A 27,923-nucleotide genomic window follows, 5' to 3' on the forward strand; every position below is an offset into this window, starting at 1 on the left:
TTAGGCAGCGCACGAACGGTTTCCATTTGTCCGCGCCCCTCCTTGTTTCTCGGCCTGTAACGTTTTCCAGTTCTCTCCTTCCCCTGAGCTCTTTCTCTACCTGACGGCATGTAGAGAATCCAGATGAGAGATCGAATTCTGGTAGTATAACAAAGCTGCCAGAGGTCAACGAGCAGGATTAGAAGCTAGATTGGATAAATAGGGATGAAGATCTCATGAGAGGCGAGTCTTCCATTCTCCTGTCTTGATCTGCTCCGTTTTGCTAGTCTGAGGATCTATTAGGGCTCATTGGATCGATCGGATTGATTATGATGGCGAACAAGCATGGGGAGTTCAGCCAGAAGGTCGATTACGTCTTCAAGGTAGTGCTGATTGGGGACTCCGCTGTGGGCAAGTCGCAGCTGCTGGCAAGGTTCTCGAGGAACGAGTTCAGCCTAGACTCCAAGGCCACCATCGGAGTGGAGTTCCAGACGCGGACGCTCACCATCGATAACAAGACCATCAAGGCACAGATTTGGGACACCGCCGGTCAAGAGAGGTATATAGATGTTTGCGATTCCTTTTTTGGTGGCCTCCTTTCCTCCTCCTTTCTGATTTATACATGTCGATCCATGATTTTCTTGTGGAAAAATTAGATTTTTTTTAACGTTAGATATATGTTGATTTTGACTTATATTTTGTACTGCTTGACGGATATAATGTGTGATTCATTGATTTTGGTGCATAACTTTATATTTTGGTATTTGTTGGATTTATTGCATAGCTTATACCGTGTGGTTTAGGACTGGATGGGCGGGAAACTATATTATGCTTCGTTTTTCTAACTTTTATTTTGAACGGTCTTTTATTGTGTAATTGGACCTACAATTTTGGGTCTTTTCTATTTTGGGTTTCAGGTCGTGTAACTGATGATATTAGTAAATAATCAATTATCTTATGTTCTATGATGCAAAATAGATTTCGTTGTTTTCATACATCTACCATATCCGTTCAAGTTCTTGGTCTTCTTCCCCTGATTCCTGGAAATCTTTCTTTCCTAGCCGGTGAGAGGAGAAGGTATTTGTTTCTGAAGAAAATATGAATTCTGCTTCAAACACATGGGAACCTTCAGTAAGCTATTGCGTTGACAAGTGATCCTTCTATGCTGCAGTAACATACTTTGTGAAGAAATTGTGGTGAGTGAAGGGTGAGGCGATTACAGTAGTCATAGAAAATGAGTTTTTTTGCCTGTTATGTAGCTCGGAGCAGGGTCTTCAACATGGGTGAGCTATAGTCGAGCACTAGGGGTTTTTGCCTCCATTATCCCAGCTTAGTTCGACCTAGGAAATTTTTTTTAATAAAAACCAAAGAACTAAATTCACTTGTCTTGTGTCCGTGCTCGTAGCCATAATGCAATAGAATCTAGCGAAATGTTATCATCGTTGATTTGTACAACTACATCTCCCACCCTAACTTGGGAGTTTAAGGTTCCAAAATGGTGCCCTGTGATTGTAGCCGATAGCTTTACCATTGAATTTTTTTTTTTTGGGGTTAGAGAGCCTATTTCAAATCAGTAACTCCTTTAATGTCAATTTGAAATGATGTTCTGAGATTTTGTCATCAATCAAGGTAATCAAGCCTCCGCGTTATCTGGGATTCAAAAATTCTTGCTAAGAATATGATGTTCTCATCAAAAATTTGTGTGTGAACATCAAAGAGAAGGTTGGTTGGTTATACAAGTCCAAAATCGATCATGGTGAAGTCTAGGGATAGATGCAGATTCTTGATGAATAAAATGATTGAATAGTTTGGTGGTTCCTATATTTATCGAGACATACCTACATATGATGGACACAATATCTTTTTCATTGTTGAATATCTTCTGTTAAAATCAGAAATTTCATGCTACAATTCAAAAAGCAGTAGTTTATAATCTAGAGTTGGAGTGAGGAATCAATCCTTGATGAGGATTTGTCTGGATTGTTTAAAATAGAGGCTTCTTTTCAAGTTTTTCATTCATTGTATTGTCTCATTGTTAGTTGGTGTTATTATTTTTATTTTTATTTTCAACTTGAAGTACATAGATTTGATCTTTTTGTTGTTTTTTGCAATTAAATGTACGTAGATAGGTTATCATTTGTCAAGTGATGAGTTCATCATTTTGTATTTGTATAGGTGTATATATGTTCAGGAAAATCTTATTTTATTGTGTTAAAATAAAAATTTCTAACAAACGATACCCACCCAACTCCTTAACCCTGCATGAAACTACAAAGTCTCAGCCTTTCTCATTCTCAACTATAAAGATTGTAAAAAGTTTGCTTTCACAATTATATGAAGACTTTTAGATAAATGATTGTCAATGGATTTTGACTTAAGCATGTTTATGAAGTTGCAAATGACTATCACTTTGAAATAAGTACCATATGAAGCTTTACTACTCTTTGGATTGATTCTGGGTCTTTGTTTTTTTTTTGATAGACTAGGTGAAGAACAAGTGACTGAGCAGGATGGGTGGAGGAAACTAGTGCTATGTTGCTAAACAAATAGGACCTAGTACTGCACATTTAGGCTAAAAATAGTTGAGTCACTCTACATGGACTCTACTTCAAGAATAGGGCTTGAAAGTAGCCTTTTATGACCTTTTCTTCCATAGATGGACATATTTGTTATATATCTGATATGGGGTTCAATGGTGTCATTTTACAAAATTCTCTCTCATTGATTGAATAGTGCTACACATTTTTTCTTTGTAGAATGAATGATGCAGGACTTAAATGATTAGGCAATGTTAGATAAGGATTTTGCACGCTTTAATTTAGAGAGCAATATTAATTAGTAAACTTGTAGTGATTTAAACGATGAAATAAAACAAACAAGGGGTGATACTAGCTTAGGCCAAGTCACACAACTAAAGGTTAAGATCACAAAATAATTAATTACTCAAGCATAACATACATGAAATATTTTCAACGAAAAATTTCTAAGTTAACAATGAGACTAGTCACTATGAAATAGATCCCTCACTCAACTTTCTAAATTACTAGACTTAACAAATGGAGTTAACACAACCTTTATGAATCAACTAAGACCACAAGTTAAGGTAAGACTTAGAAAAAAAAAGATTTTGGAGAAGAACTTCACCTTTGCCAGAGTTTAGAACTTCGGGACAGCAAGTAGTGGATTTCCGGAGACTCTTCTTGCTGGAATTCCCTGGACAACAATCTAACAATGTCCAGGAAAGTCTGTACAGCGAACGGTGTCGTTCCGGAGGACTGGACAGTGAAACTCCTCTCTGAAATTCTCTGGACAACAACCTACAATGTTTGGAAAAGTCTTGGACAGCAACTATAGGATGTTGGGAGCTTTTGGACAGCAAGTCGTGACCTTCATGGGTGCAGGACATCAAGAAGATCTGCTGAAATATGTGGATAGCTAGCATGAATTTCAGAGAAAGAGAGGGAAATGTGAGGGAGAACTTGGGAGGAGGCGGTTAGGGTTGGGAAAGATTAGGGAGGGTTGATTTGAGAGTTTAAGGGAATAATTTAATTAGGTAGGAGAGATGAAGGGGGGGGGTGGGCAGCTTTGATTGGGATTGAATGGGAATTAATGTGGGTTAATTGAATTGGAGAGGGGGTGGGCCGGCCATGCATGGGGTTTGATTGAGGAATTTTAAAATTCTTTCCAAACTTAGGATATTAATTAAGGAAAGAGGATTAAAGGAGAATCCCTAATTAATTTCAGATTTGAGAAGATTGAAAAGTTTTCAAATTAAATCAATCTTATTTTAGGAAAGGATTCCAAATTCAAATTAATTTGAATTTGAAAATTTGAAAACTTTCCTAAATTAAGACATTTAATATAGGAAAAGTATTAAATAGGAATTTGAATTTTGGAAGCCAAGGGAGGGGATGGGGGCCGGCGGTTAGAGGAGTAGTGGGGGCTTTATGGCTAGCGGTTTGGTGGAGGGGGAGGTTGCCGGCCGTTGTTGTTGGGGGAAGGGGGTTTGGCCGAGAGGTAGAGAAGAGGAGAGTTGTGCGGGCTTGGCCAGCGGCTATGGACGAGAGAGTTTGGCCGGTGGGCAAGAGAGGAGGAGGGGAGAAAGAAGGAATAAGGTAACCACGAGCTCGGACGCTTCCTGTGGCTGGTGCGTGATCCAATTCCCTCACATAGGGTTCTCACCAAAACGATCTCTCTCAAGCACTCAAGGAGCCATTGCTGAAATCTTTCATAATATTATTCATTAACCCTCAAAGGAGGGGGAGGCTTTTAATAGCCAATACAATGAAGAAAACTACAAAAACCAACTTGTCCCTTGGGCATACACATGACTAGTCCCTCAAGTGGGGGCAAAAAAGGAAAATATAATAAAATACATAAATAAGTACATCAATAATAACTCTAATACAATGATAATCAACAGTAAAGCGGCGCAATCATGGCCGTAGATCGATGGCCACACCTCTGGTAGACTCTCCAAGGTCGGATGTCTCGGGGTGAAAAAAATCTCGACTCCATCGAGTACGCATCCCGGGTACCCTCATAAATCTCTAATGCATTTGGATCAATCCATTGGAGCTTCTCGCTCTCTAGATAGGTGTCCTCTGACTCTGAATTGCCTTTCCACCTGATCAAATATCTTCTTCATCCACCTTCTTTTGTGAAAATAATATCATCACTCAGGATCATGTCAACCTTCTCCGCAGTAGGTATTTTGGGAATATTTGGGAGTGGAGGTAGGCTTGGGTTCTCATAGGGTGGGGTCACACAAGGCTCATTTTGCAGTGGTGTTGACCCCTTAGCTACAACCAAGAAGTAACAGACAAAAGAAATAAAAAAAATATACAAATCATTTCCTGTGGCCAAGACCTGCTGCAAATCCCTGGCAAAATCGCGCCCCACGCCTCTGGAAACGGTGTCGAATCCATTCTCCCATCCCTCACATGCGTAAGTCAGTTGGATTGCCACCAGTTTATGTCCATAAAAGGAGAAGAATCGCTGCTTCTTCGACTCTCTCGCGTAAAAGCTCCCACTCGATCCAAACCTTCTCCTCCTCCTCCCCAAGCAGCCAAGCTCCTCAACCCATCATCCCGTAGCCTCCGTCAACTCTAGTCCACGCCAAACCCCATCAACATATCGAAGCCCTTCCTCCCTCTTTCGACCGAGCTCAAGCTTTTGATCTCTTCCCATTTTCTATTGAAGCCCGACTCTAGCTCTTGCCCGAGTCGTTCGGTCCATACACAGAGAGAGAGAGAGAGAAAGAGTGAGAGAACCGACCTTTCTTGCTCCTCCAAAGCCGAATCCTTCATTGCCCTAGATCTCCTGCTCGATCTCCTTACCTGTAGCCGAACCGAACCCAAACTCCTCAATCCCGTAAGCCTCTTCAAGCCGCTTCTGCCTCAAATCCTTGCCCGACTCCATATCTATTATTGTTAGTAATTAGTATTAGTTTATAATTTTGTTTTATCTTATTGTTAGTAATTAGTATTAGTTATTATGTTAGTAATTAGGTATCATTCTGTTAGTATTAGTATTAGTAATTAGATATAATTATGTTTTATCTTATTTGGTTAGTAGTTAGTTTTATTAGTATTATTATTATTATTATTATTTTAAAAAGAGATTTAAAAAAGAGAAAAAGAGATAATTATTTTGCACTTCGCCGTCACCCCGTCGCCCCCGTGCAAAGGTATAATCTCTAAACTCATATTTTCATTCTCGTCTTTGGCAGCGAACTAGCAAACCCCGTACGCGCTCACGTAGCGTTGTGGGGAGGGAAGCTAGTGCGACGCCTATGACGAGGCGGGCCTTCTTCAATGCTAGCGATGGGCCGGCAAATCCCCTACGCGTTCACGTAGCATTGCAGGGAGGGAAACCGGCGCGGCACTTGCGGCGAGGGGGATAAAAAAAAAAGTTTAATAAGTACCCCCAAACGTTCATGTAGTGCAGAGCGGGAAAATTTGTGCTCTTTTCAAAATGTGCTCGGAACCCTTAAATGCTCACGTAGTGGGCGGGGATTTTAATAAAAATATGCAACCGCGGTGTCTTTTGACACCTACCTTAAGCGCTCACATAGTGTCGAGGGGAAGGCTGCCTCTTGGTTTTTCCCCTAAACGAGGGAGACGCCGGGAGGCTGCCGAATTTTTGTCCGAAAAAGACAAGGACTTGAACAAAAAAATGAGCTCGGACTTGTATTTGGACACAAATTGAACCATACAATACTTGAATAAATTATGAACTCAATTTGGACTTGATTGAATGAAAATAACTTAAGTGAAACTCAAACTCAAGCAGTAATGACTTGAATAATTTGGATATGAAATTGAACTTGCAAGGACAACAGGGGACTCGAACGGAAGAGGCTCATTTTGAGCGTGAACTCTATTTGAACATGCTTTTGGACTTGAACATTTGAACTCAAGAGGACATAACTTCAACTACAAGGAGAATAATATAATATTCAAAATAAAGCTATAATTTTTGAGATAGCAAAGTACAGATTAAATGCAAAAGAAGGGTACACAAGACTGTAATGAATACAGAACTTGTAAATATCATTCATTCACTAAATGATGATGAAGACTCATGCAACTGTCTAACTTGTACTCAAATGAAATAAATACAATCTTGATTTGGACTCGAATGTGATATGAGCTACAATGACATTGAGTTCAAACTTGGATTAAAGTTTGAACTTGACAGAGAAATCAAACTTGAATCATATGCAAAATGATGAACTTCTAATTTGAGTGCAAGTAGAATGAGTTTCCAATATGACATACTTTCAATCAATGAGACAAAGTCTTCAATTAATTTCAAGGTATTATTATGTCAACCAAAATACAAATGCTAATGGGCAAACAAAAGACTTGTCTAATACAAAGAACGATAAGTGCATCGTTTATGAGCAAAAGCAGCGGGCATGTCAATAACAACCACCAATAATGATCAATGGTGAATGAATTCCCTATATCTCATTTAAAAGCAACAAACACAATGACATATCCACGAGTGCTGCAGTGATATGATCATAGGTAAAGTCTAAAGGTTTGATATCTCTATAAAGTATGAAGAATATAAGAGTTAATGACAATCATGATTGTTCAAGCCATAGTTTAAAATTGCGCTATTTGACGCGCGCCTTTACGCAATTTGCTTCAAAATAACCTCAAAGTCTATGCAATTCTCAGGCAACATGAGGCGTACGCCTTAGGTGGAGTGAGGCGCACCTCACTAGCGTTATTGCGCAATTTCCTTTGAGGCGTACGCCTCAAATATATGCTAAGTACCGCTCAGTACATGCTCGGTACCGCTCAGTATATGCTCGGTATAGCTAGGTACATGCTCGGTACAGCTAGGTATTTGCTCGGTACTGCTAGGTACATGCTCGGTACCGCTCAGTACTGCTAGTACATGCTTGGTACTGCTAAGGAACATGCTCGGTACCACTCGGTATCTTCCCATACAAACAACTTACGAACCAGGTCGAACCTCGCCAGGGGGCAGCGCCCCCTTGGACCCGCGACAGTTCGGCATATTGTTCTATTCATCATCTTTAGTAATAGTTGTTAGTGTTAGTCTACTTCTTCATGCGTGCATGCTTTGATTGGAAGACATTGGACTCTATAGGAGAGGAGGAAGGGGTGAGAAGATTCTCTTGAAGACCCATTTAGTGATGGGACATGATTGGATTATATATTTTCTTTCTTAATTGTACTTTGGGAGTTTTGATAGACTAATATTTTGTGGTTTTGTACTTTGTGACATGATTTTATTGCTTCTATTTTCTTACTTTCTCCTAATTTTAATTGTCATTTAGATGTTTTTATTGTATGATAGAATCTTACTTTTTTTACTTGCTAAAACTCTTAAATTCTCATTTACGCAATTTTTCGTCGGTTAGGCTTACGCCTCACACCGCCTCGAGGCTTACGCCTCACCTCACGGACGAAAAACGCCTCGAGGCTTATTTACGCAATTTTAAACCTTGTTTTAAGCGAAGATCGATTGAAGGATTTATGACTCACTCATAAGCAACAAATGAGTTCTATAAACAATGGAAGGAAGCATACGATGAACATAGTAGGTTCTTGACAAATGTATGTGAGAAAATTAATAACGATTGTAGTCATTCCGACAGTCAAAGATAAGCTACAAATACACACATCAATCTCTAATAGATTATTGAGATCTTTGTGCAACGAGTTCAACGAATCATTAGCAAATACAGAGGGGGAAAGTGTAGTGCATACAACTTACCTAGAGATCTATCATGAAAGCAGATATATCTATCTCCATCAAGGTGGAGAATCAGATATGTAACGAACACAACCTTCTTACAAACAAAGATCAAACTGAAAGGATAACAAGTGCTTGCGATCAATCGATAACATAAGAGTTCTCAATAATTCTTGGAGATCTTCTAGCTAATCAAAATTCGAAGAGTGTCAAAGGCATTTAGCAGATGAAACCATTGTTGTACAACACTCCGACAATCAATATCAAGATGCAAACAAGATATTAATCCGCTTGTAATCAATAGTATGAGGTTTTCATCCAATACTAAGAAATTATCAGGCTCACAAAGAAATGTTATCACCTGCATACAAAGTGAAACAGCAAATTCCTGATGAATTTGAACTCCTACTAATCACTGTAGGAAGCATCTTCTATGAAGTATGGTGTTTATGGGTAATAGTGAAAGATCTGCAATACATATAATCTCTCTACAAATACAAGATGTACGTGCCACATGTCACTGATGGGTAGATACAGAAAGAGTTCAGTAAATGCAGTATCATGTAGTTAACTTCAATATATAAATGAATACATTTGCCTGCAGTAGTAGTGGATGTGCTGTAACGACCAAGATTATAATAACTCCTACGAGCTGTTGTAGGAGATCCATTATACATCAAATATACTGCCTATAGACAAAATGCAAGAAAACCATAGCAATTGCAAGCACCTAGGGGTTAAAGTAGGAGATTAGTTAGTGTACTACCATCTACCTGCATAAGTCATGTAAGTAGTGCACGACAGTCTACCTATACAAAGCAGTAAATAACTCAATCCAAAAACTGTTACAACATGCCACTAGATCTGCAACCTTCGTACAAGCAGACATAAGGCATCAACAAAGTCTGAAATACATGCCCCTGCATATGTACTATAGTTTGTATACACGTAGGTACACAAAAAGTGCAAGTGCAATCATTCACTTGTATGGGCCCCGACGAGCGTATTGTAGGAAAACACGTGACGTCTAGGGATGTTGTGCGGGTAAATGAATTCGAACCCGATCCTCCTAAGTAGGTAAATAGGAGTTGACAAGGTTCATCAAATAATCATAAAATGCCCTCAAACACCCGTATGGGCCCTGACGAGCATGTTATTGGTACACACATGACATCTAGGGATGTTGCGCGGTTCAATAAGTGAATTCAAGATCGATCCTGATCCTTCTATGCGGATTAATAGGAGTCGACAGGGTTCGAACCTTCAAACAAATACACGGTTGTGGCAACCGGTGTATTTGTTTAAATACATTCATATTAGGCCTTCAAAGGCTATAATCAAGAGAATTCACTAATAAAGGGCATAAAGCCTACAAGACTCGATCCCCTATCGGCAAGTTGATAGGGTCAATAAGGTTCAAGCTTTAAATGGAAATAATCTCAAACACCCCGATGATGGCTGTGTTGAATGAAGATCTCAACCGGAGGGATTCACAAATACTTTCAAATGCCTCCCAAAAGTCCATTCCAAATAATCCAAAATTCCAAAATGCCCAAAATCCAAAATATTTAAAACTAAAATTCAACTATCAATCACTTAAAGTAAAATTCATCCACCCTCCGCAACAGTTTGCCGTGATGGACAAATTAAAATATACTTCAGCTCACATAGAGCTAATGCCTAGTCGAAAATATCACTAGGATCAATTCTCAAACAATCTCCTACCAGTAAGGACGTGATACGTGTCCTCTAACCGGCGATTTTGCCATCAAATGACACCGTAGGATAAACGATTATGACCCGGGGCCCTCTGAACCAAGTGGTTTTGCCGCCAAATGGTACCTTGAAATATCGGTTATGGCCAGAGCCAATATGCTCTTTAGTGGCATCAAATTCTTGAGATATGAATCAATAGGATATGATCGATAGGGCACAAAGCCCTCTGTTAGCTAAGGTGGATTCAAATTTATCCTCTTAGACAAATATTCACCCTTGGTCTACAAGGTCCCCTTGGACGAAGCAACCCATGGCTGCCGATAAGGATCCTTCTATCAGGTTGGGCCGACTACCTCCTCTAACTAAGTAGATCAGGAACCACGATGGCCCGGGACGACGGAACCATGGGATTTTGATCAGGTCCATCATCCATTCCCCTACCATCCGCTTTAAGTGCAAGATGGTAAAATTTCTATTTTAAATATCAAATTTTCAAATCTCCAAACTCTTTAAATACCTATACCCATGCTGCTACTATAGCCAGATACCATGTATTCTCTACGTATCTGATCGACGACTAGCCTTAATCAAAAGTTCTCTCTTGTAATCGGGTGGGGTAATTAATTATAGGGGCTTGCGCCTATAGGAAATCAGAACTCAGATCATAAAGTCCTTGCAAAAATGAGGGTGAAATCTCTGGGTAGTGTCTTATCTACAAACCCATATGCCTTCCAAAATTTACCCCAGAACTTAGTTCGTTAAAACTCCCTCGCCGAAGAAAAGCAACAACAACGGGTGTAGGCCGGGGCCGAATTTTTGGAGCCCACAAGTGGATTTTGTGGGTTGAACTTTGGACCTACATAAGCTACTAAATCTTCTATGTTAAAGAAGGGATTAATGTTGAATTTTATAAGCAGATCACCATGTAAGCATTGTCATTGATTTTCCTAATTGTTTTGAATGGTCCCGCACTCTTAGCATGTAATTTCTTATCTGTTTCTTGTGGGAACCGTTCTGGCCGAATCCGTACCATCACTGAATCACCATCCTCAAAAGTTTTAAATCTTCGCTTAAGATCAGCATGAGTTTATAATTAGTATTGCTTTGTTCAATTTGACGTGCAATTTTCTTATGTAGTTCATGCAAATGTGGTGCAAATGAGCATGCAAATGTGGTGCAAATGAGGATGCACATTGATAAATCCTATATTTAGAACACATGGGTATAAGGTCTAATGGTTGTCTAAGTTTGTACCCATAAACAATTTCTGCAGGGCTTAAGCTAGTGGTATGGTTCACAGAATTATTGCAGGCAAATTCAGCTGTGGAGAGTTTAGAATGCCAATCCTTAATGTGTTTACCTACTAGGGACCTTTATAAATTATCTAAACTCTTATTGACCACTTCAGTTTGGCCATCTGTTTGAGGATGAAAGGCTGTGGAGAATTACAACTTAGTGCTCATTTTCATCCAGAGAGTTTTCCAGAATTAATTAGTGAACTTAACATCCTTATCATATACAATGGTCTTGGGTAAACCATATAATCTGACGACCTCATTGAAGTACAATTTGGTAATATGGGAGGCGTCGGATGTCTTGGAGCAGGGTATGAAATGGGCCATTTTAGAAAAGCGACCAACTATAACATAGAAGACGTCATTCCTACGAAAAGGTTTGGGCAAACATAGGACAAAGTCCATGCTAACATCTTGCCATGGACAACTAGGAACAAGAAGAGTGTAGAGACCAGTGTTTTGTTTATGTTGCTTGGCCAGTTGGCAAGTGTGGCACCTACTGACCATTTTGCCAACATTCTTTTTCAGGCTGGGCTAGAAGAAGTGGTACTCTACGGCTTTTATAATCTTAACACGACCGAAGTGTCCGGCGAGACCTTCGTCGTGAAGTTCCCAAAGAAGGAATTCCCTAAAGGAAGTGCTAGGGATGCAATGTTTTTGGACTTTGAAAAGATATTCGTCCTCTAAGAGAAAATCATTCACAAGGCGTGTGTTACTTATGGACAAAAGGGAGTAAATCTCTTTAAAGTCGGGGCACTCCAAATAGTTTTCCTTAACTTGCGCAAACCTGATAACTTCTGCCCTCATTCAGTGGTAGTCATCATACGACAACTGAGGGCATAGGCAGCTTTATTTTTAACTCTTGTCTTATGCCTAATGGTATAATTGTATTCTTGTAAAAATTCTACCCATTGATCATGACGTGCATTCAATTTCTTCCAAGAGTTGATATAACGTAGAGCCTCGTGAACCAAAAAGATAACAAACTCTTGCGGGAGCAAGTAGTGTCACTAATAACGAAGAGATTGGATCACAACATAGAACTCTTTGTTATATGTGCAATAGCGTTGTCGAATGTCAATTAGCTTCTCGCTAAAATAAGCAACATGTTGACCTTCCTGGGATAGGATTCCTCTAATTCCGACACCTGAAGCATCGCAGGTAACTTCGGAGACTTTGGAGAAGTCAGGAAGTCTCATCACTGGGGCTTCCACCATTCTTTTCTTAATTTCTTCAAAGGCTTTGGTGGCAGCCGAGGTCCAGTGAAAGTCCCCTTTCTTGAAACAGTCAGTGATAGGAGATACAATGGTACTAAAGTTTCTAATGAATCTTCTATAGAAGGTGGTTAAACCGTGGAAGCTGTGGACTTCCCGGATGTTCTGAGGAACATGTCATTCTACAATGGCTTTCACGTTCTCGGGGTCTGCAGAGACCCCTTGGGCTAAAATAATAAAGCTCAGAAAGATAACACTGTCAACAAGGAAGGTGCACTTCTTAAAATTTGCATAAAATTGCTCCTTCCTTAAGATTTCACTGACCTGCCTTAAGTGGTTTAAGTGCTGACTCACAGATTGACTATAATAAAGATGTTGTTTAAGTAGACAATGACAAACATTTCCATGAAAGGGCGCAGCACTTCGGTCATGATCCTCATGAAAGTATTCGGGGCGTTACTCAACCCGAATAGTATGATCATCCACTTATATAGACCATCCTCGGTCTTAAAGGTAGTTTTCCACCCATCACCAGGTCAGATTCGAATCTGGTGCTACCCACTCTTAAGGTTGATTTTGGAGAATAGAGTGGCTTCCGTCATCACTTCAAGCATATCGTCTAACTTCGGGATAGGAGAACGATATTTGATAGTGATTTTGTTAATAGCACGGCTATCAACACACATTCTCTGTGTACCATCCTTCTTTGGCGTAAGAAGGGACAGTACAACACAAGGGCTAAGACTTTCTTTGATAACTCCCCGTTGTAGTAGCTCGTCTACTTGCTTCTTAAGTTCAACATGTTCCGTGGGGTTCATGTGATAGTAGGGCAGGTTAGGGAGGGAGGCTCCAGGGACGAGGTCTATGGTATGCTTAATGTCTCTAAGTGGAGGTAAATAATCAGGGAGATCATCAGGGAAGACATCAACAAAGTTACTTAGTATATTTCGGACCTGCTGAGGGATAAGTTCATCAAACTCAGTGGAGTCTCACGGCCAATTAGGGCTTACAGAGGAGCTCCTTAGGCAATCTCAAAATCCAAGACCTTGGCTGTCACAAGATTTAACCCCTTCTTGGGCTTGACTGGATTGGGTTTAGGATCATCCTTAACCCTGGGTTGCGATGACAAAAGCTTGATATTTTTACCCACATGTTCAAACAGGCAGGTGTTTGAACGCCCATAGATGTGAACTTCATTGTCAAATAGCCAGGGACTCCCTAGAATGATTTGTCCAACATCCATAATCAGCACGTCATACCATACATTCTCCTTATAGTCAACAAAAGAGATTGTTATGAGGCTTCGTTCCTTCACCTCTAATGCAGTGGAGTTGATCCAGGCTATCTTGTAGGGGTTGGGGTGAAGAATGGCAGATAGTCTAAGCTTAGACATCATGCTGGAGGAGAGAGCATTGATGCAGCTTCCACTATCCACCATGACTTTGCAGTTCTTATCATTTATTTTGGTATATGTGTGAAAGATTGCAGTCCTATGCCAGTCATCAATGGCAATAGGTTATGACAGTATGCATCTCACCACGCAGATGGGAGAGGTGTCTACTTTCTGAATGCAATGGATGACAGCAGTGTCATCATGCTCCTCAAAGAATTCACCCTCATCTTCAACTTGGTGAATTTGATCGGCCTCGGGTTCAGGTTCTTCTTCAGTGATCTCCTCAATAATAGTGACTTTGTAGGGGCTAGAACATTGAGAGGATATATGCCCATACCCCTGGCATCGAAAGCACTTGGTTCCTGGGTGGGAGGCTTACTCCTAAAGTCAGGACAGGGTGTGGTAGGACCAAAAGGTGGTCGGTCAGGGTTTCTCGGTGTTAAGATAACAAAATAATCAATTATTTAAGCATAACATACATGGAAGATTTTCAATGAAAAATCCCTAAGTTAACAATGAGACTAGTTACTATGAAAATAGATCCCTCATTCAACTCTCTAAATTACTAGGCTTAGCGTAGGGAGTTAACACAACCTTTATGAATCAACTAAAACCACAAGTTAAGGTAAGATTTTGAAGGGAAAAGATTTTGGAGAAGAGATTCACCTTTATTAGAGTTTGGAAGTTCGGGATAGCAAGTAGTGGATTTCCGGAGAGCAGGACAACAAATTTTCTTGCTGAAATTCCCTAGACAGCAATCCAACAATGTCCAGAAAAGTCTAGACAGCGAACGGTATCGTTCCGGAGGGCTAGACAGTAAAACTCCTTGCTGAAATTCTCTGGACAACAACCTACAATGTTTCGAAAAGTCTTGGACAGCAACTATAGGATGCTGGGAGCTGTTGGACAGCAAGTCGTGACCTTCAGGGATGCAGGACAGCAAGTAGATCTTGTTGAAATATGTGGACAGCTAGCAGAAATTTTAGGTAAAGAGAGGGGAAAATGAGGGAGAACTTGAGAGGAGATGGCTAGGGTTGGGAAAGTTTAAGGAGGGTTGATTTAAGAGTTTAAGGGCATAATTTAATTAGGTAGGAGGGATGAAGAAAGGGGGGGGGGGGAAGCTTTGATTTGGATTCAATGGTAGCTTTGATTTGGATTCAATGGGAATTAATGTGGGTTAATTGAATTAGAGAGAAGGGGGTAGGCCGGTCATGCATGAGGTTTGATTGGGGAATTTGAAATTCCTTTCCAAACTTAGGATGCTAATTAAGGAAAGAGGATTAAACGAGAATCCCTAATTAATTTCAGATATGAGAAGATTGGGAAGTTTCCAAATTAAATCAATCTTATTTTAGGAAAGGATTCTAAATTCAAATTAATTTGAAAATTTGAAAGGGGTTAGGCCGAGAGGTGGAGAAGGGGAGGGTTGTGTGGGTTTGGCCGACGGCTACATATAGAGTTTGGTTGGTGGGCAAGAGATGAGTGAAGAAAGAAGGAAGAAGGTAACCACAAGCTCGGACACTTCTTGCGGCTAGTGGGTAATCTGATTCCCTCACCTAGAGTTCTCACCAGAACGATCTCTCTTAAGCACTCAAGGAACCTTTGCTGAAATTTTTCATAATATTATGCATTAAGCCTCAAAGATGGAGGGAGAAACTTTAAATAGCCAATACAATGAAGAAAACCATTAAGACTAACTTGCCCTTAGGGCATACACATGACTAGGCGTTTAAGTGAGGGCAAAAAAGAAAAAAGTACAATAAAATTCATAAACTAATACATCAATAATAAATCTAATACAATGATAATAAAAAATAAAGCGGCGCAATCGTGGCCGTAGATCGACGGCCACGCCTCTGGTAGACTCTCCAATGTCAGATATCCTCATCAATGAGTTAAATTTTTTTATTGGCTTAGCTGTTAAATTGTTGTAGTCGATTATCTCTGTCGTAGATGTTGGTTAGCTATATCTCATTTTTTGTTATAATTTTTCCTAATTGTGGGAGCATTTATGCTATGCTAGATGGACACATGAAGTTGTAGTTAAAGCACAATTTTTCTTATACTTAATAATTAATAAGAGAAGTTTATGTCTTCTCTCGTATTGATAATAATATTTGATTTTTTGAAGTTATAGTTGATGGTTAGAGAGGCTTCAACGAAAATAAAGTATGGAAAAACTATTGGATCTGATGATATTCCAATATAAATATGGAAATTCTTAGGAGAAAAAGAAATTTGTTGGCTTACTAAACTTTTTAATATTATTTTTGAAGACTAAAAAGATGTCATATGTGTTGAAAATAAGTGTGTTGATTCCTATTTTTAAGAATAAAGTTGATGCACAAGATTTTGTGAATTATAAATGAGTTAAGTCAATATGTTATACTTTAAAATTATGGGAGAGAGTTATGGAGCATAGGTTAGATGTGTTACTAATATTTATCAAAATCAATTTGGATTCAAGTCGGGTAGGTCTACTATTGAAGCTATGCATTTATTGAGAGGTTTGATGGAGAAGTATATTGAGAATAAGGAGGATCTACATATGATATTTATTGATTTAGAGAAAGCATTTGATAAAGTTCCAAGAGAAGTGTTATGGAGAGTTACAGAAAAGGGGGTGGGCCGGCCATGCATAAGGTTTGATTGGGGAATTTGAAATTCCTTTCCAAACTTAGGATGCTAATTAAGGAAAGAGGATTAAACGAGAATCCCTAATTAATTTCAGATATGAGAAGATTGAGAAGTTTCCAAATTAAATCAATCTTATTTTAGGAAAGGATTCCAAATTCAAATTAATTTGAAAATTTGAAAGGGGTTTGGCCGAGAGGTGGAGAAGGGGAGGGTTGTGTGGGCTTGGCCGACGGCTACGGATAGAGTTTAGTTGGTGGGCAAGAGAGGAGTGAAGAAAGAAGGAAGAAGGTAACCATAAGCTCGGACACTTCTTGCGGCTGGTGGGTAATCTGATTCCCTCACCTAGAGTTCTCACCAGAACGATCTCTCTCAAGCACTCAAGGAACCTTTGCTGAAATTTTTCATAATATTATGCATTAACCCTCAAAGATGGAGGGATAAGCTTTAAATAGCCAATACAATGAAGAAAACTATTAAGACTAACTTGCCCTTAGGGCATACACATGACTAGGCGCTTAAGTGAGGGCAAAAAAGAAAAAAGTATTCATAAACTAATACATCAATAATAAATCTAATACAATGATAATAAAAAATAAAGCGGCGCAATCGTGGTCGTAGATCGACGGCCACGCCTCTGGTAGACTCTCCAAGGTCAGATATCCTCATCAATGAGTTAAATTTTTTTGTTGGCTTAGCTGTTAAATTGTTGTAGTCGATTATCTCTGTCGTAGATGTTGGTTAGCTATATCTCATTTTTTGTTAGAATTTTTCCTAATTGTGGGAGCATTTATGGTATGCTGGATGGACACATGAAGTTGTAGTTAAAGCACAATTTTTCTTATACTTAATAATTAATAAGAGAAGTTTATGTCTTCTCTCGTATTGATAATAATATTTGATTTTTTGAAGTTATAGTTGATGGTTAGAGAGGCTTCAAAGAAAATAAAGTATGGAAAAACTATTGGATCTGATGATATTCCAATATAGATATGAAAATTCTTAGGAGAAAAAGAAATTTCTTGGCTTACTAAACTTTTTAATATTATTTTTGAAGACTAAAAAGATGTCATATGTGTTGAAAATAAGTGTGTTGATTCTTATTTTTAAGAATAAAGTTGATTCACAAGATTTTGTGAATTATAAATGAGTTAAGTCAATATGTTATACTTTAAAATTATGGGAGAGAGTTATGGAGCATAGGTTAGATGTGTTACTAATATTTATCAAAATCAATTTGGATTCAAGTCAGGTAGGTCTACTTTGGAAGCTATACATATATTGAGAGGTTTGATGGAGAAGTATATTGAGAATAAGGAGGATCTACATATGATATTTATTGATTTAGAGAAAGCATTTGATAAAGTTCCAAGAGAAGTGCTATGGAGAGTTATAGAAAAGAAAGGGATTAATAATGCTTATGTTTAAGTCTTTAAGGATATGTATGTATGAGTTGTTACTTGTATTCAAATACAAGGTGGTTTGACCAAGTATTTTCCTAATTCTGTTGAATTACATCAAGGATTAGCCTTAAGCCCATATCTTTAGTCATGGATGTTCAAACTAGACATTTGTAAGAGGTTGTACCTTGATCTATGCTTTTTGTTGATGATATTCTTCTTGTTGATAAGACTAGAGAGGGAGTTGAAGGTAAACTTGAATTATGTTTGTCAACCTTAGAGTTTGAAGGCATTCATTTGTATAGATCTAAATCTGAATATATGGATGTAGGTCTCCGAAAAGACTCTGCTCGCGTGTAATAGAATACAAAGGGTATGACTGCACTATCACGTAGTACAAAACAATCATAGTTCTTTACACCCTATGCAAGTAGACCAATGGGATGACATATGAGATTATATATATGATTAACCATGGAGGATGGTGACTTTCACCTACACACCTCGATGGGTAATAATATATATAACCTAATCAAAAGCACGAGATTTCCCCCATTCGATACATTAGCTCAATTTGGTTTAATCAACATACGTGGCTCAATATCATCACCCGGCCGATCCAGAGAAGGGAAACTGGAGAAAAAGAAAAGATAATTGCATTCAAGCATGCGTGAGAGAAAGACAGAGGTGACGTCATCCATGTGATGCGGATATATAGAATTTATAGCCTCCGAAAGAATAGAGAGCTTACTCACGGATAAGGCGTATAACGGCACACTTGTACCACTAGCCTTAGATTCTAAATCTATAAGTGATGTAGTATCGTATACACTATAGTAACATCCACGATCTAATTAATGCAATATAGGCTTATACCTTGCCTGAAAAAGAAATCACCTAAAACCACCTAGTCGTATAAAATCCATGTTGTCTGGTCCATATGAAAGATGGGTAGGTGGATAAGTTTTTTGGAATTCGAGGCCAACATCTAAAGAGGTTCCTAAATAGCCTCGTACTTATGAGTGGTATTTGCATCTAAAACTAATGCAATTAAATTTTAATTTTAATTAGTTATTAATGCAATGCATGCTAATTTAAAGTATCCAAATCAGATATGCTTGAAATTTTAAAAAGGAGTTATAAAATATTTTTTAAGAAAGACTAAACTTCCCCAAGTTCAGAACCTCATCCTCATAGGTCGGATTATCTGAACTCTACCCGCACGCGGAGAAGTGTTTAAGCAAGGAAGAGAGGATGCATTGATATGCATACGACCCCGGATGATTTCGGCTATTTCATAGATCGTTATATTTCTATGTTTTTTAATTTTTAAAATTTATTATTAATTGCGAGTAAAAGAATTTTATCCCTAAGAGCCTAGCGAGTCAGCCACATGAACATGCAAAAAAAGAAATCTATGAAAAATATACCAATTCTACTGCGCAAATAGATTAAGCAAACCATCACAACAAAAACAACATAAAGAGCATCTAAAGTCCATGACAAGTGCTATATAATATACATCACAGAGTACAAAAAAGTAGTGGTGGCCGGGCTCCACTGACAACAATCCAGATTCTACTCCTAGGGAACGACGCAAATCCTAAAAAAAGCATTTTTATCTTGGTCTTTATATTCACTTTCTTGATTCTTTTATGGATTATCTTTCTTCCTTCGGGTTCCTCGTAGTGTGTCCTCCAAAAGGATGCCTAAATGAAAATGAAATTCTCTATAAGAGACTTTCTTTTCCTTTTGGACCCTCTATATTTAAAAAATGCCTCATTTTATAGATTTTCACAACTCTTGACATTAAATACATTACATCATAATTATAAAAATAAAATTTAAACTCTCCACCAGGGTTATCCTAAACAGTTATAATTAAACATCTCAAACAGTTATATATATGAAAATAAAAATGCTCAAACTAATCACATTTGACCGTGTTCTTTTTTATTTGGGGGCTAAGCAGCTGAAGCACCTGTGGTAGTTATATATATTTACTTTATTTTTAGCCCCCTTTAGCGCTGTTATGAGCACGACCATCTATAGGAAAACATCGTTAGTATCAAAAGCATTCTTAACATATGGGTAGTTTATCACTCACAACAAAGTACAAAAAAGAATTAGTAATCATCACAGAAAATATTATAGAAAGCTAAGACAAACAACAAAACAAACAACACATTTCCCATGCAAGGCGCCACAACATAGAGGCAAAAAGAAAGAAAAACACCAAACTAAGCTAAAGCTAGCAGTCGTGTTCTAATAAACAATTCTAGGTGTGTATAGCAGGCTGTGTAGTTTTAGTTATGTCCTATATAGGATCATTTAATTATAGTTGCTTTCTGTTTAATTTGTTAAAGGCCAAAAGAGAAATTTTAATTTAAGTTTAAATATTAGTATTTTAAGATTGATTTTAAAGGTTTTATTTTAGTATTTAGTTGATTACCATCTTTGTTGCTCACTGAGACCGTGAGGTTTATTTCACCCTTCTTAAGGCTAACTTAATAGTCTTGTAGGTCTGGGTTACCAAGTGGTAACCAATTTTGTTAAGTTAATTTAGTTGATTAAAAATTAAAAAAAATATGAACTAAGTGATTTATTAATTAAGAGGTTTGTTGATTGATTTTTAAAAGGTTAGCTTAAGGTTTGAGCTTTAGAAGTCTTTTATTCTAGCAAATTTTAGTTTATGTTTGCTCTCCTAATATAGTCTACATCTTTTAGATTTTAAGTGTGTTGAAGGATGATTAATAGATTGGTTAGACTTAATTTAAGTTTTGCATTTTAGTGATTATACACTTTAATTATGATTTGATTAAAAGTTAAATGTTTTAATATATTTTTGAGTTGGATTATAAAAATTATTTGGTTGGTTGATTATTAATAGATTAAGGCACACTAATCCTAGGAAAATGTGTCACTAAATTTTTTATGTTTAATGTCTCTATCCTTTAAAGAGCATGCATCTTAAGTCTATGTTATTTAAGACATGATTCTTAATTTTTGTCCTTAGGTGTCACTAGAGTTATGGGACAAAAATGAGTTTTGTTTCTAACCCTTTTGGACATACGTGTGTGTAAATATATTTAGGGATATAAAAGAAATTAGAATATCCTAATGAAATTGAAGTTTCTATAATGCCCTAAAAGGTGGGGAGCGTACAACCATGAGGGCTTCTAAAGGATTTCTAAGTTTTAAGAAGACTTACAGCACCGGGGGTTATGATCCGGTGGTTTTGCCCGTAGCGCCCCCACCATACTGAATGGGGGAGACTGATGCTCGGATCCGACTGTTCATGTTCCTTCGTCTAGTGCTCCAATGCTTCCTCCCTTTTGCTTTCCAAAAGCACCTCACAAAAAACACAAAAAAGAGAGAATGGTTATATCAGAGCACATTCATATATAATAAGCAGATAATAAAAAAAATGAAATTCAATAAATTAAGAACGTATTTTTTTCGGGCTTTTATAATGATTGAGTCATTTATCTTTTAGCTTTTTCCATTTTTGTAAGCATTTTTACCACATTTAATCTCAAAGCACAGGTAGAAAAATAGTAGAAAGAAGAGAAATAAAGAGAAATGCGACAAAAATGCTAAAAGAAATGAGTAAAAAAAAAAGTAAAAATAAAAATGTAAGCATCTCACTATTAGACATGCCTCTTTAAGGCTAAACATGCCTCTAAAACACCATTCACTCCAATTCAAAGCTCAAGCCAAACATGAATGAAAGAAAATGGGTCTTGATGCTATTTTACTCTTCCCACATTCCAAAAACAAGCACTCGAAACACCCACACTATTTCCCAAATAAAACTCAAAGTAACGAAGGGGAAACAAGTTTCCAAAACTAAAATCCAAACAAGTTTTTTTTTCGCATTTATCCAAACCTATCTTTAAAAGCAAATACAAATAAAAGAAAGACAACTCACACATGAAAGATCTCTTCATTCTAAGAAGACTTAAAGAGACTTGCAACACAAAGCCATTCATAGAATTCTTAATACCAACATAATTTGTAAAACCTCCCAAATGAAGCGACAGATAAAATTTTTCTCATAAGAAATCCACCAAAGCTCTTTTCGACATAAACAAACGAGTTCTTTTTCTTTTGGCGTGGGATAGAACTATGAGAACTCTCCAACAAGAAAACTTCGCAAGAGAAACTTTTGTCATAAAATATTCGCAAAAACTTTTTAATATAAAGTGACTCATAATACTTTTCCCATATGAAGCAATTCGTAAAACTTTTCAACTCGAAACTGTTCATAAAACCTTCCAACATGATGCTGGCAATTCATTCCAAAGCTAAAACAAAACTACTTCATGAAGCATGTCAAGCTTTTATTAAATCAAGTTAAGCTCACAAATAAACTACAAAGCACATGAAGATTCTCTAATAAACCCTCATGATGATACTAACAGGCTAAGTATAAGTGAAGTTGTACAAGTGCAAGCACACATATAAGATTTTCTAATCAAAGCATTTTTAACTATACATGAGAGAACCTTCAATACATGAAACTAATGAAACATAAAGCTTGATAGAGAATTCAGTATTGTCATCTCAATTTAAAAGGTCCAATAAAAAAAAGGTTTCAGCTTTCTTATCTGAATTCTATAAAGGAAACTGATAAAACTTGTTGCTCATTTTAAGAAAGAATTTTATTCAAGTACCTTCATTCTAGAAAGATAGTCATTGCGAAACATACACTCAACACCTCTATAAGAAAGAAAATGTGAAGGAAATACCCATGCTCATAACAATTCGCATTGCATAAAGTTATTCCCAACATAAAATTTGCATCACATCAAATCAAACTTACAAAAGAATCATAAAATATATGCATGTTCTCCCACCTCAAAAAGATGCATCAAGTGATCATGAATGTATGTAAATGAAAGTTACAGAACTTTTGTGCTCATTCACTTCTTTGACTCGCATTAAATAAATCTCATGATAACAAATCAACACAATCATGTAATTTTTCCAACGAACTTGCATAATTAGCATGAATGGGTCATTCATATTAAGAAATCATCTCCAACATATTATTCAACTCATCGCACATAACCTTCAACATCTCAAACATTTCCAAGAGATTTTCAAGACAAAACGAGTCTTTATGACATGAATATACATAAAAGTCCTCTAACAAGTTCTCATAATGATACTAATGAATGGAGTATAAGCAGAATAGTAAAGATGCAAAAGTTCCAAATCTTCCCACACATGCAAGCATTTTTCATGCAGTAGATTCCCAAATCTTCCTGAACATTCAACCCACTATATGACTTTAACCATCAAAATATTCATCAAACTAATGCATTGTAACGGTCTAACGGAATTAACTTCATTTGCAACCCATCTATTGCAAGCTATCATAGAATCCAATGTGAGCTAGCTTGTATGCATGTAACACATGTAAATAAACATACTTTTCATTTTAAAAAAAACCTCTAAGATCACTAAAAGCATATGTGAAATAAAGTACGGATGCATTAACAACCCCCAACATTTTTTTAACATGTATCTTTTCCTAGCAAACATTATCACAAACACTTTAGACGCATATTTTGAAAAGAAATCAACATGGCTTCTCACTACCTTCCACAATCTACACAAAGCTCATTAATAACAAACAATCGATTTGACAAATAATAAAAGAGTTAGAAACAAATCAACATTGCCGAGCGTTGATATAATCATCTCCCAAACTTTTCCTTCAACAAAAACCAGTGAACCCTCTACACCAAAAATCATTCAAATGCATTTACTAGCAAAAGATGGAAAATTTCCTTAAGGAAAGAAATATATAGCTCAAACTACTAAATCTCCTTATGAAGTAAGGTATTCGCCAATTGTTTGCAAGGAAAATAGGTTTAGAACGTATGTTCTTCACCCTATCGGAACTTCCATATCCATAAAAGAGAGGCATAGATGAGACAAAGCATAAATATACTAGCTATCTTCTAGTATGCATTACTACAAACATCTCATGTGCATATTTCGGTAAACAACAACATGACCTCTTATGACTTTACATGATTTACACCTAAAACTCAAAATCACATGACAAGAAGCAAGCGTAAGTCTCATATACCGATTGTCTATTCTAAGACAAGACAAATCAACATATTTGAGAGAAATATAAATTAACACATCGTGATAAAATCACCTACTATCATTAGTTCATCACAAGCCACCATTGATTTTAACATAAGGAGTGAATGAATTCCATGGGAGTAAGAGGATTATAGATGTAAGGACATAAACCCAATAAAGTTGCACTTACACTTTCAGTTTTAGCCAAAAATCAACTTTGCATAAATGTGACTTATCATTGATTAGACTATCCGCAAGATTCTAGATTAAAATGAGAAGAAGTCATGGTAGCTAAGGTAAAGGAAGGAGATTAAGAAGGAGAAGAAGAAGAAAAAAAAAATCAGTGAGAATGAGAGAAAGGAAAGAAGAATGGGATGTGTAAGAAGAAGAAGAAGAAGAAGAAGTAGGGAAAGGGGTTACCTGCCTTAAAGAAGAAGAATGGGCTTCGATTGAGGCCGGGGAGGTGGGCGAATCCGGCTTCGGGTTCGGCTGGAGAGCGTCGGAGTAGAGGAAGATGGCGAGATGGAGATTTTGCCTGGGCCTTCCGCGAAAAGGGCGAGAACGAGAGAGGGGGAGGTGAACTCCTGGAGCAAAGAGACCGAAAAAGGGCAGGGTGTTTGGCCCTTGTGTGCGAAAACAAGTGTGAGAGAGGGAGAGTTCGGATGCCAGGAGCCGAATGGAATAAAAAAAAACCCTCCTTCGTCTAAAGCCTTCGTTCTTTGGTAATTGCACGTTGATGCCAAAAGGAGAAGCCCGCCATTCGCTATCCATCCTCGCATTGGCTTTAGCATGCGAATGGAGTCTGCAACTGCCGAGGATCAGATACGAACCACTGCAGCTCGTCGTTGGCTCTCTGATTAAACTTCCTGATTTAGAGAAGAATTCAAACTAAATAAAAAGGGATTTGGAATTTAATCAATATTAAGCTAAGCCAATTGAGGCTCAAATTGAACCTGAACCGGGTCTAATTTAAGTTGATTTAGGTCAGTTTGGGTTCAATTTGATTTGATCAAATTAATACAATTAAATTTAAATAAAATGACAACTTGAATCAAATCAAACTCGACGGGGCTAAAAAAAGAACGGATCTAATTTAATCGAATGCGATCTGGTCTAATTTAACCCAATTTCAAGTGGATTCAAGTTCCATTGAATTTTTATCGAGTCAATTTTAATGGAATCGAATTTGAATCAACCCCATCAGATGTAAATCGGCATTGATCTGGATTAAACTAGACTCAAAGAGGTTCAATTAAATCAACCCAAGTCCCTCGAGGGCACTTGTACGAAAATCGAGGTCAACAATGGAGTTTAACTTTAGTAGTGATAGATCTAGTGGAGAGATTGTGACTTTGGGCGATCAAGTCATTAATAAGAGTAAACGTTTTCGATATCTTTGGTCTATTGTTCAGAGTGATGGTGAAATAGATGGGGATATTATTAGTAAAATTTCAAGTTGGATGGTTAAAGAACATGAATGCATTGGGCTCGTGAGATAGAAAAGCCCGCCTCAAAGTTAAGGGAAAATTCTATAAGATGGTAGTTAGACTTCAAACAACAAACCTTCAAGAAGGGTTAAACCCTTGTTGCGACCCCATCAGTTTAATTTAGCAATCATGCTAAAAAGAAGAACACACATCAAATATTGTTTTTATTATTAATTTTAACTCAGTTAAGAATTTTAAATCAACTATTAATGCTTATAATTAAAAGATTTATAGTATTATATTAGTAAGAGTTAGATGTTGAGGGTGGTATGTCTGTAAATATGAAGATTTCTGATGGTATACAAATAAATTCTAAAATTAATAGGGAGATTGCATTTATGTGAAGTGGATATTAATGATACTTAGTTGTTTTAACTAGTCTTTATGTACACATCAAAATTTGATGGATGGTTCATAATTTTATAAGGAAAAATGCTCCAGTCCCATCAATAGGATTAGAGCACATTTTATATCAAATCATAGATCATCCTTCATATTTTGGTGTTCTCATGATGATAAGAGCTAAAACATCAAAGAACTATCATTATTTTACAATTTATAATTACATACTCTTTCTAACACATGTCAATAAGGAGCATGTAATATTTTTTTCCTTAAGGATCGTGTGGATATGTGATCATAAATTAATAATGTTTACTTAATTGTTTCAGTTATGATCATCATTCACTGATTAGATGTTAAGAGTGTTATGCTTGTATATATGAAGGTTTTGGGTGGTATACAAATAAAAATTCCAAAGTTAACTAGTAGAATGTGTTTATGAGAATTGGACGTTAAAGATTCTTAGTTGTTTCAACTTTAGTAATTATGCAAACTCAAAAATTGATTGATAGTCTATATTTTGATAGGAAAAATGCTCCAGTCCTATCAATAGGATTAAGCACGGGTCTATGTTTTTGCTTAAAAAATGCTTTGATTCTATTGATAAGATTGGCGATTTTCTGTAAGTGTCTTTATAGATTTGAGTGAAAAATGCATCCGGAAAAATGATGGAATTTTAAATGCACCGATTCCCAAAATATATTTTCCAATTTCCTGCAACCAAATGGGCTTTGAGAGTAATTTCTTGTCTCTAAATGCTGGTCTTAGCTTGATCTTCATTTATGACTACTTGTCCCTCTCAAGTTACAATAATGAGAGTCTGTTTCATTTAAAGATCGTTAAAGATGCAGTTTGAATTAATTAGTGGCTGATATTTTATCATTTCACGCACTAAGTAGTCTTACATTATATTTTATTGCTTTGCAAATAGTGATATTTGGCTTACTCTTTGGGAATTAGATGTTGATCACAAGATAGATTCCAGTTTAGAAAACCTTCCCTATACCATTCCCTCTTGATAGTACTAAATATTAAGGCACGGCTATCCAGGCATGGCTGTATCTGTAATAGCCTTTATAATCCAACTAATATCATAACTAAATCAAAACTAAGGCTTTTAAAGCTTCATTTGGGGCGACTTTCTTGCTGCTTCTTAAAACAATTTTCTAGTTAAAAAAATTTTAATTTTTATACTAAAAAATTATTTTATGAAGCAACAGGAAAGCCGTCCCAAACGAGACCTAAATCAGGTGATCTTTTGTTTACGTTTATCATCATCTTTTTGCGACAAAATCAGTCAATCTTTCGAGCACCCGTAAATTTGCTTTGAAAACAATAGAAGCCCATGAAAGTCTTTTATTCGCATAAAATTTTTCAAAACTATTATGTCATTATAATCTCTCTTATCATCCTTTGATTTTTAATCGTCAGATACCGAGCGGTGACTAGTGCTTATTATAGAGGAGCTGTTGGAGCCATGCTTGTTTATGACATGACCAAACGCCAGTCTTTTGATCATGTGGCAAGGTGGCTAGAGGAACTACGCGGCCATGCTGACAAGAACATTGTTGTTATGCTTGTGGGAAACAAATCTGATCTGGGCACTCTTCGAGCTGTCCCCGCCGAGGATGCCAAGGAATTTGCGCAGCGTGAGAGCCTCTTCTTCATGGAAACTTCTGCTCTCGAATCTACTAACGTAGAAACTGCCTTCCACACTGTTCTAACCGAGATTTACCGTATAATCAGTAAAAAGGCTCTTGTTGCCAATGAAGCAGAGTCCAGTGGAAACTCAACTCTTCTTAAGGGAACTAAGATAGCTATCACTCCCGAGCAACCAGGTGGAAACAAGACTGCTTGCTGCATGTCCTATTAGTCAGTTTTCTTCCCTTTTTTATGCCATTTTTCATTGTTATACCTTCTCAAAATTTTATTCTATAACTTAGAGAAGGTATGGAGGACACTAAAGATCATTTGGTACTGGACTTGTGCTTGTTTAATGGCTGACATTGTGGTTCATTTCCTCTATGCTCCACACTATAGGAAATAATAATCAAATCGAGAATGTCAATCTTCTTTCATTTGCATTATGTAGTTCTCTTGGTCAGTTGATTTATTCCTTT

At 37.2% G+C, this 27,923-nt stretch overlaps 1 protein-coding gene across 1 annotated transcript; it reads left to right on the top strand.

Moving 5' to 3' along the window:
- Positions 1 to 27,887, top strand: LOC110094829 (ras-related protein RABA4d). Its single transcript, XM_020820163.2, has 2 exons — positions 1 to 538; positions 27,235 to 27,887. Exons 1-2 carry the CDS (start codon positions 309 to 311, stop codon positions 27,674 to 27,676), a joined length of 672 nt encoding a protein of 223 aa, XP_020675822.1. The 5' UTR covers positions 1 to 308; the 3' UTR covers positions 27,677 to 27,887.
- The last annotated feature ends 36 nt before the right edge of the window (positions 27,888 to 27,923 follow it).

This window comes from Dendrobium catenatum, unplaced genomic scaffold, assembly GCF_001605985.2.
Source record: "Dendrobium catenatum unplaced genomic scaffold, ASM160598v2 fragScaff_scaffold_1284, whole genome shotgun sequence".
NCBI lineage: Eukaryota > Viridiplantae > Streptophyta > Magnoliopsida > Asparagales > Orchidaceae > Dendrobium > Dendrobium catenatum.

Excerpts from the sequence above, each read along its gene's own strand:
- LOC110094829 (XM_020820163.2), top strand. The coding sequence starts at position 309 with ATGATGGCGAACAAGCATGGGGAGTTCAGCCAGAAGGTCGATTACGTC. Across the intron at positions 539-27,234 it reads GACACCGCCGGTCAAGAGAG|ATACCGAGCGGTGACTAGTG; the intron begins GTATATAGATGT and ends TTTAATCGTCAG.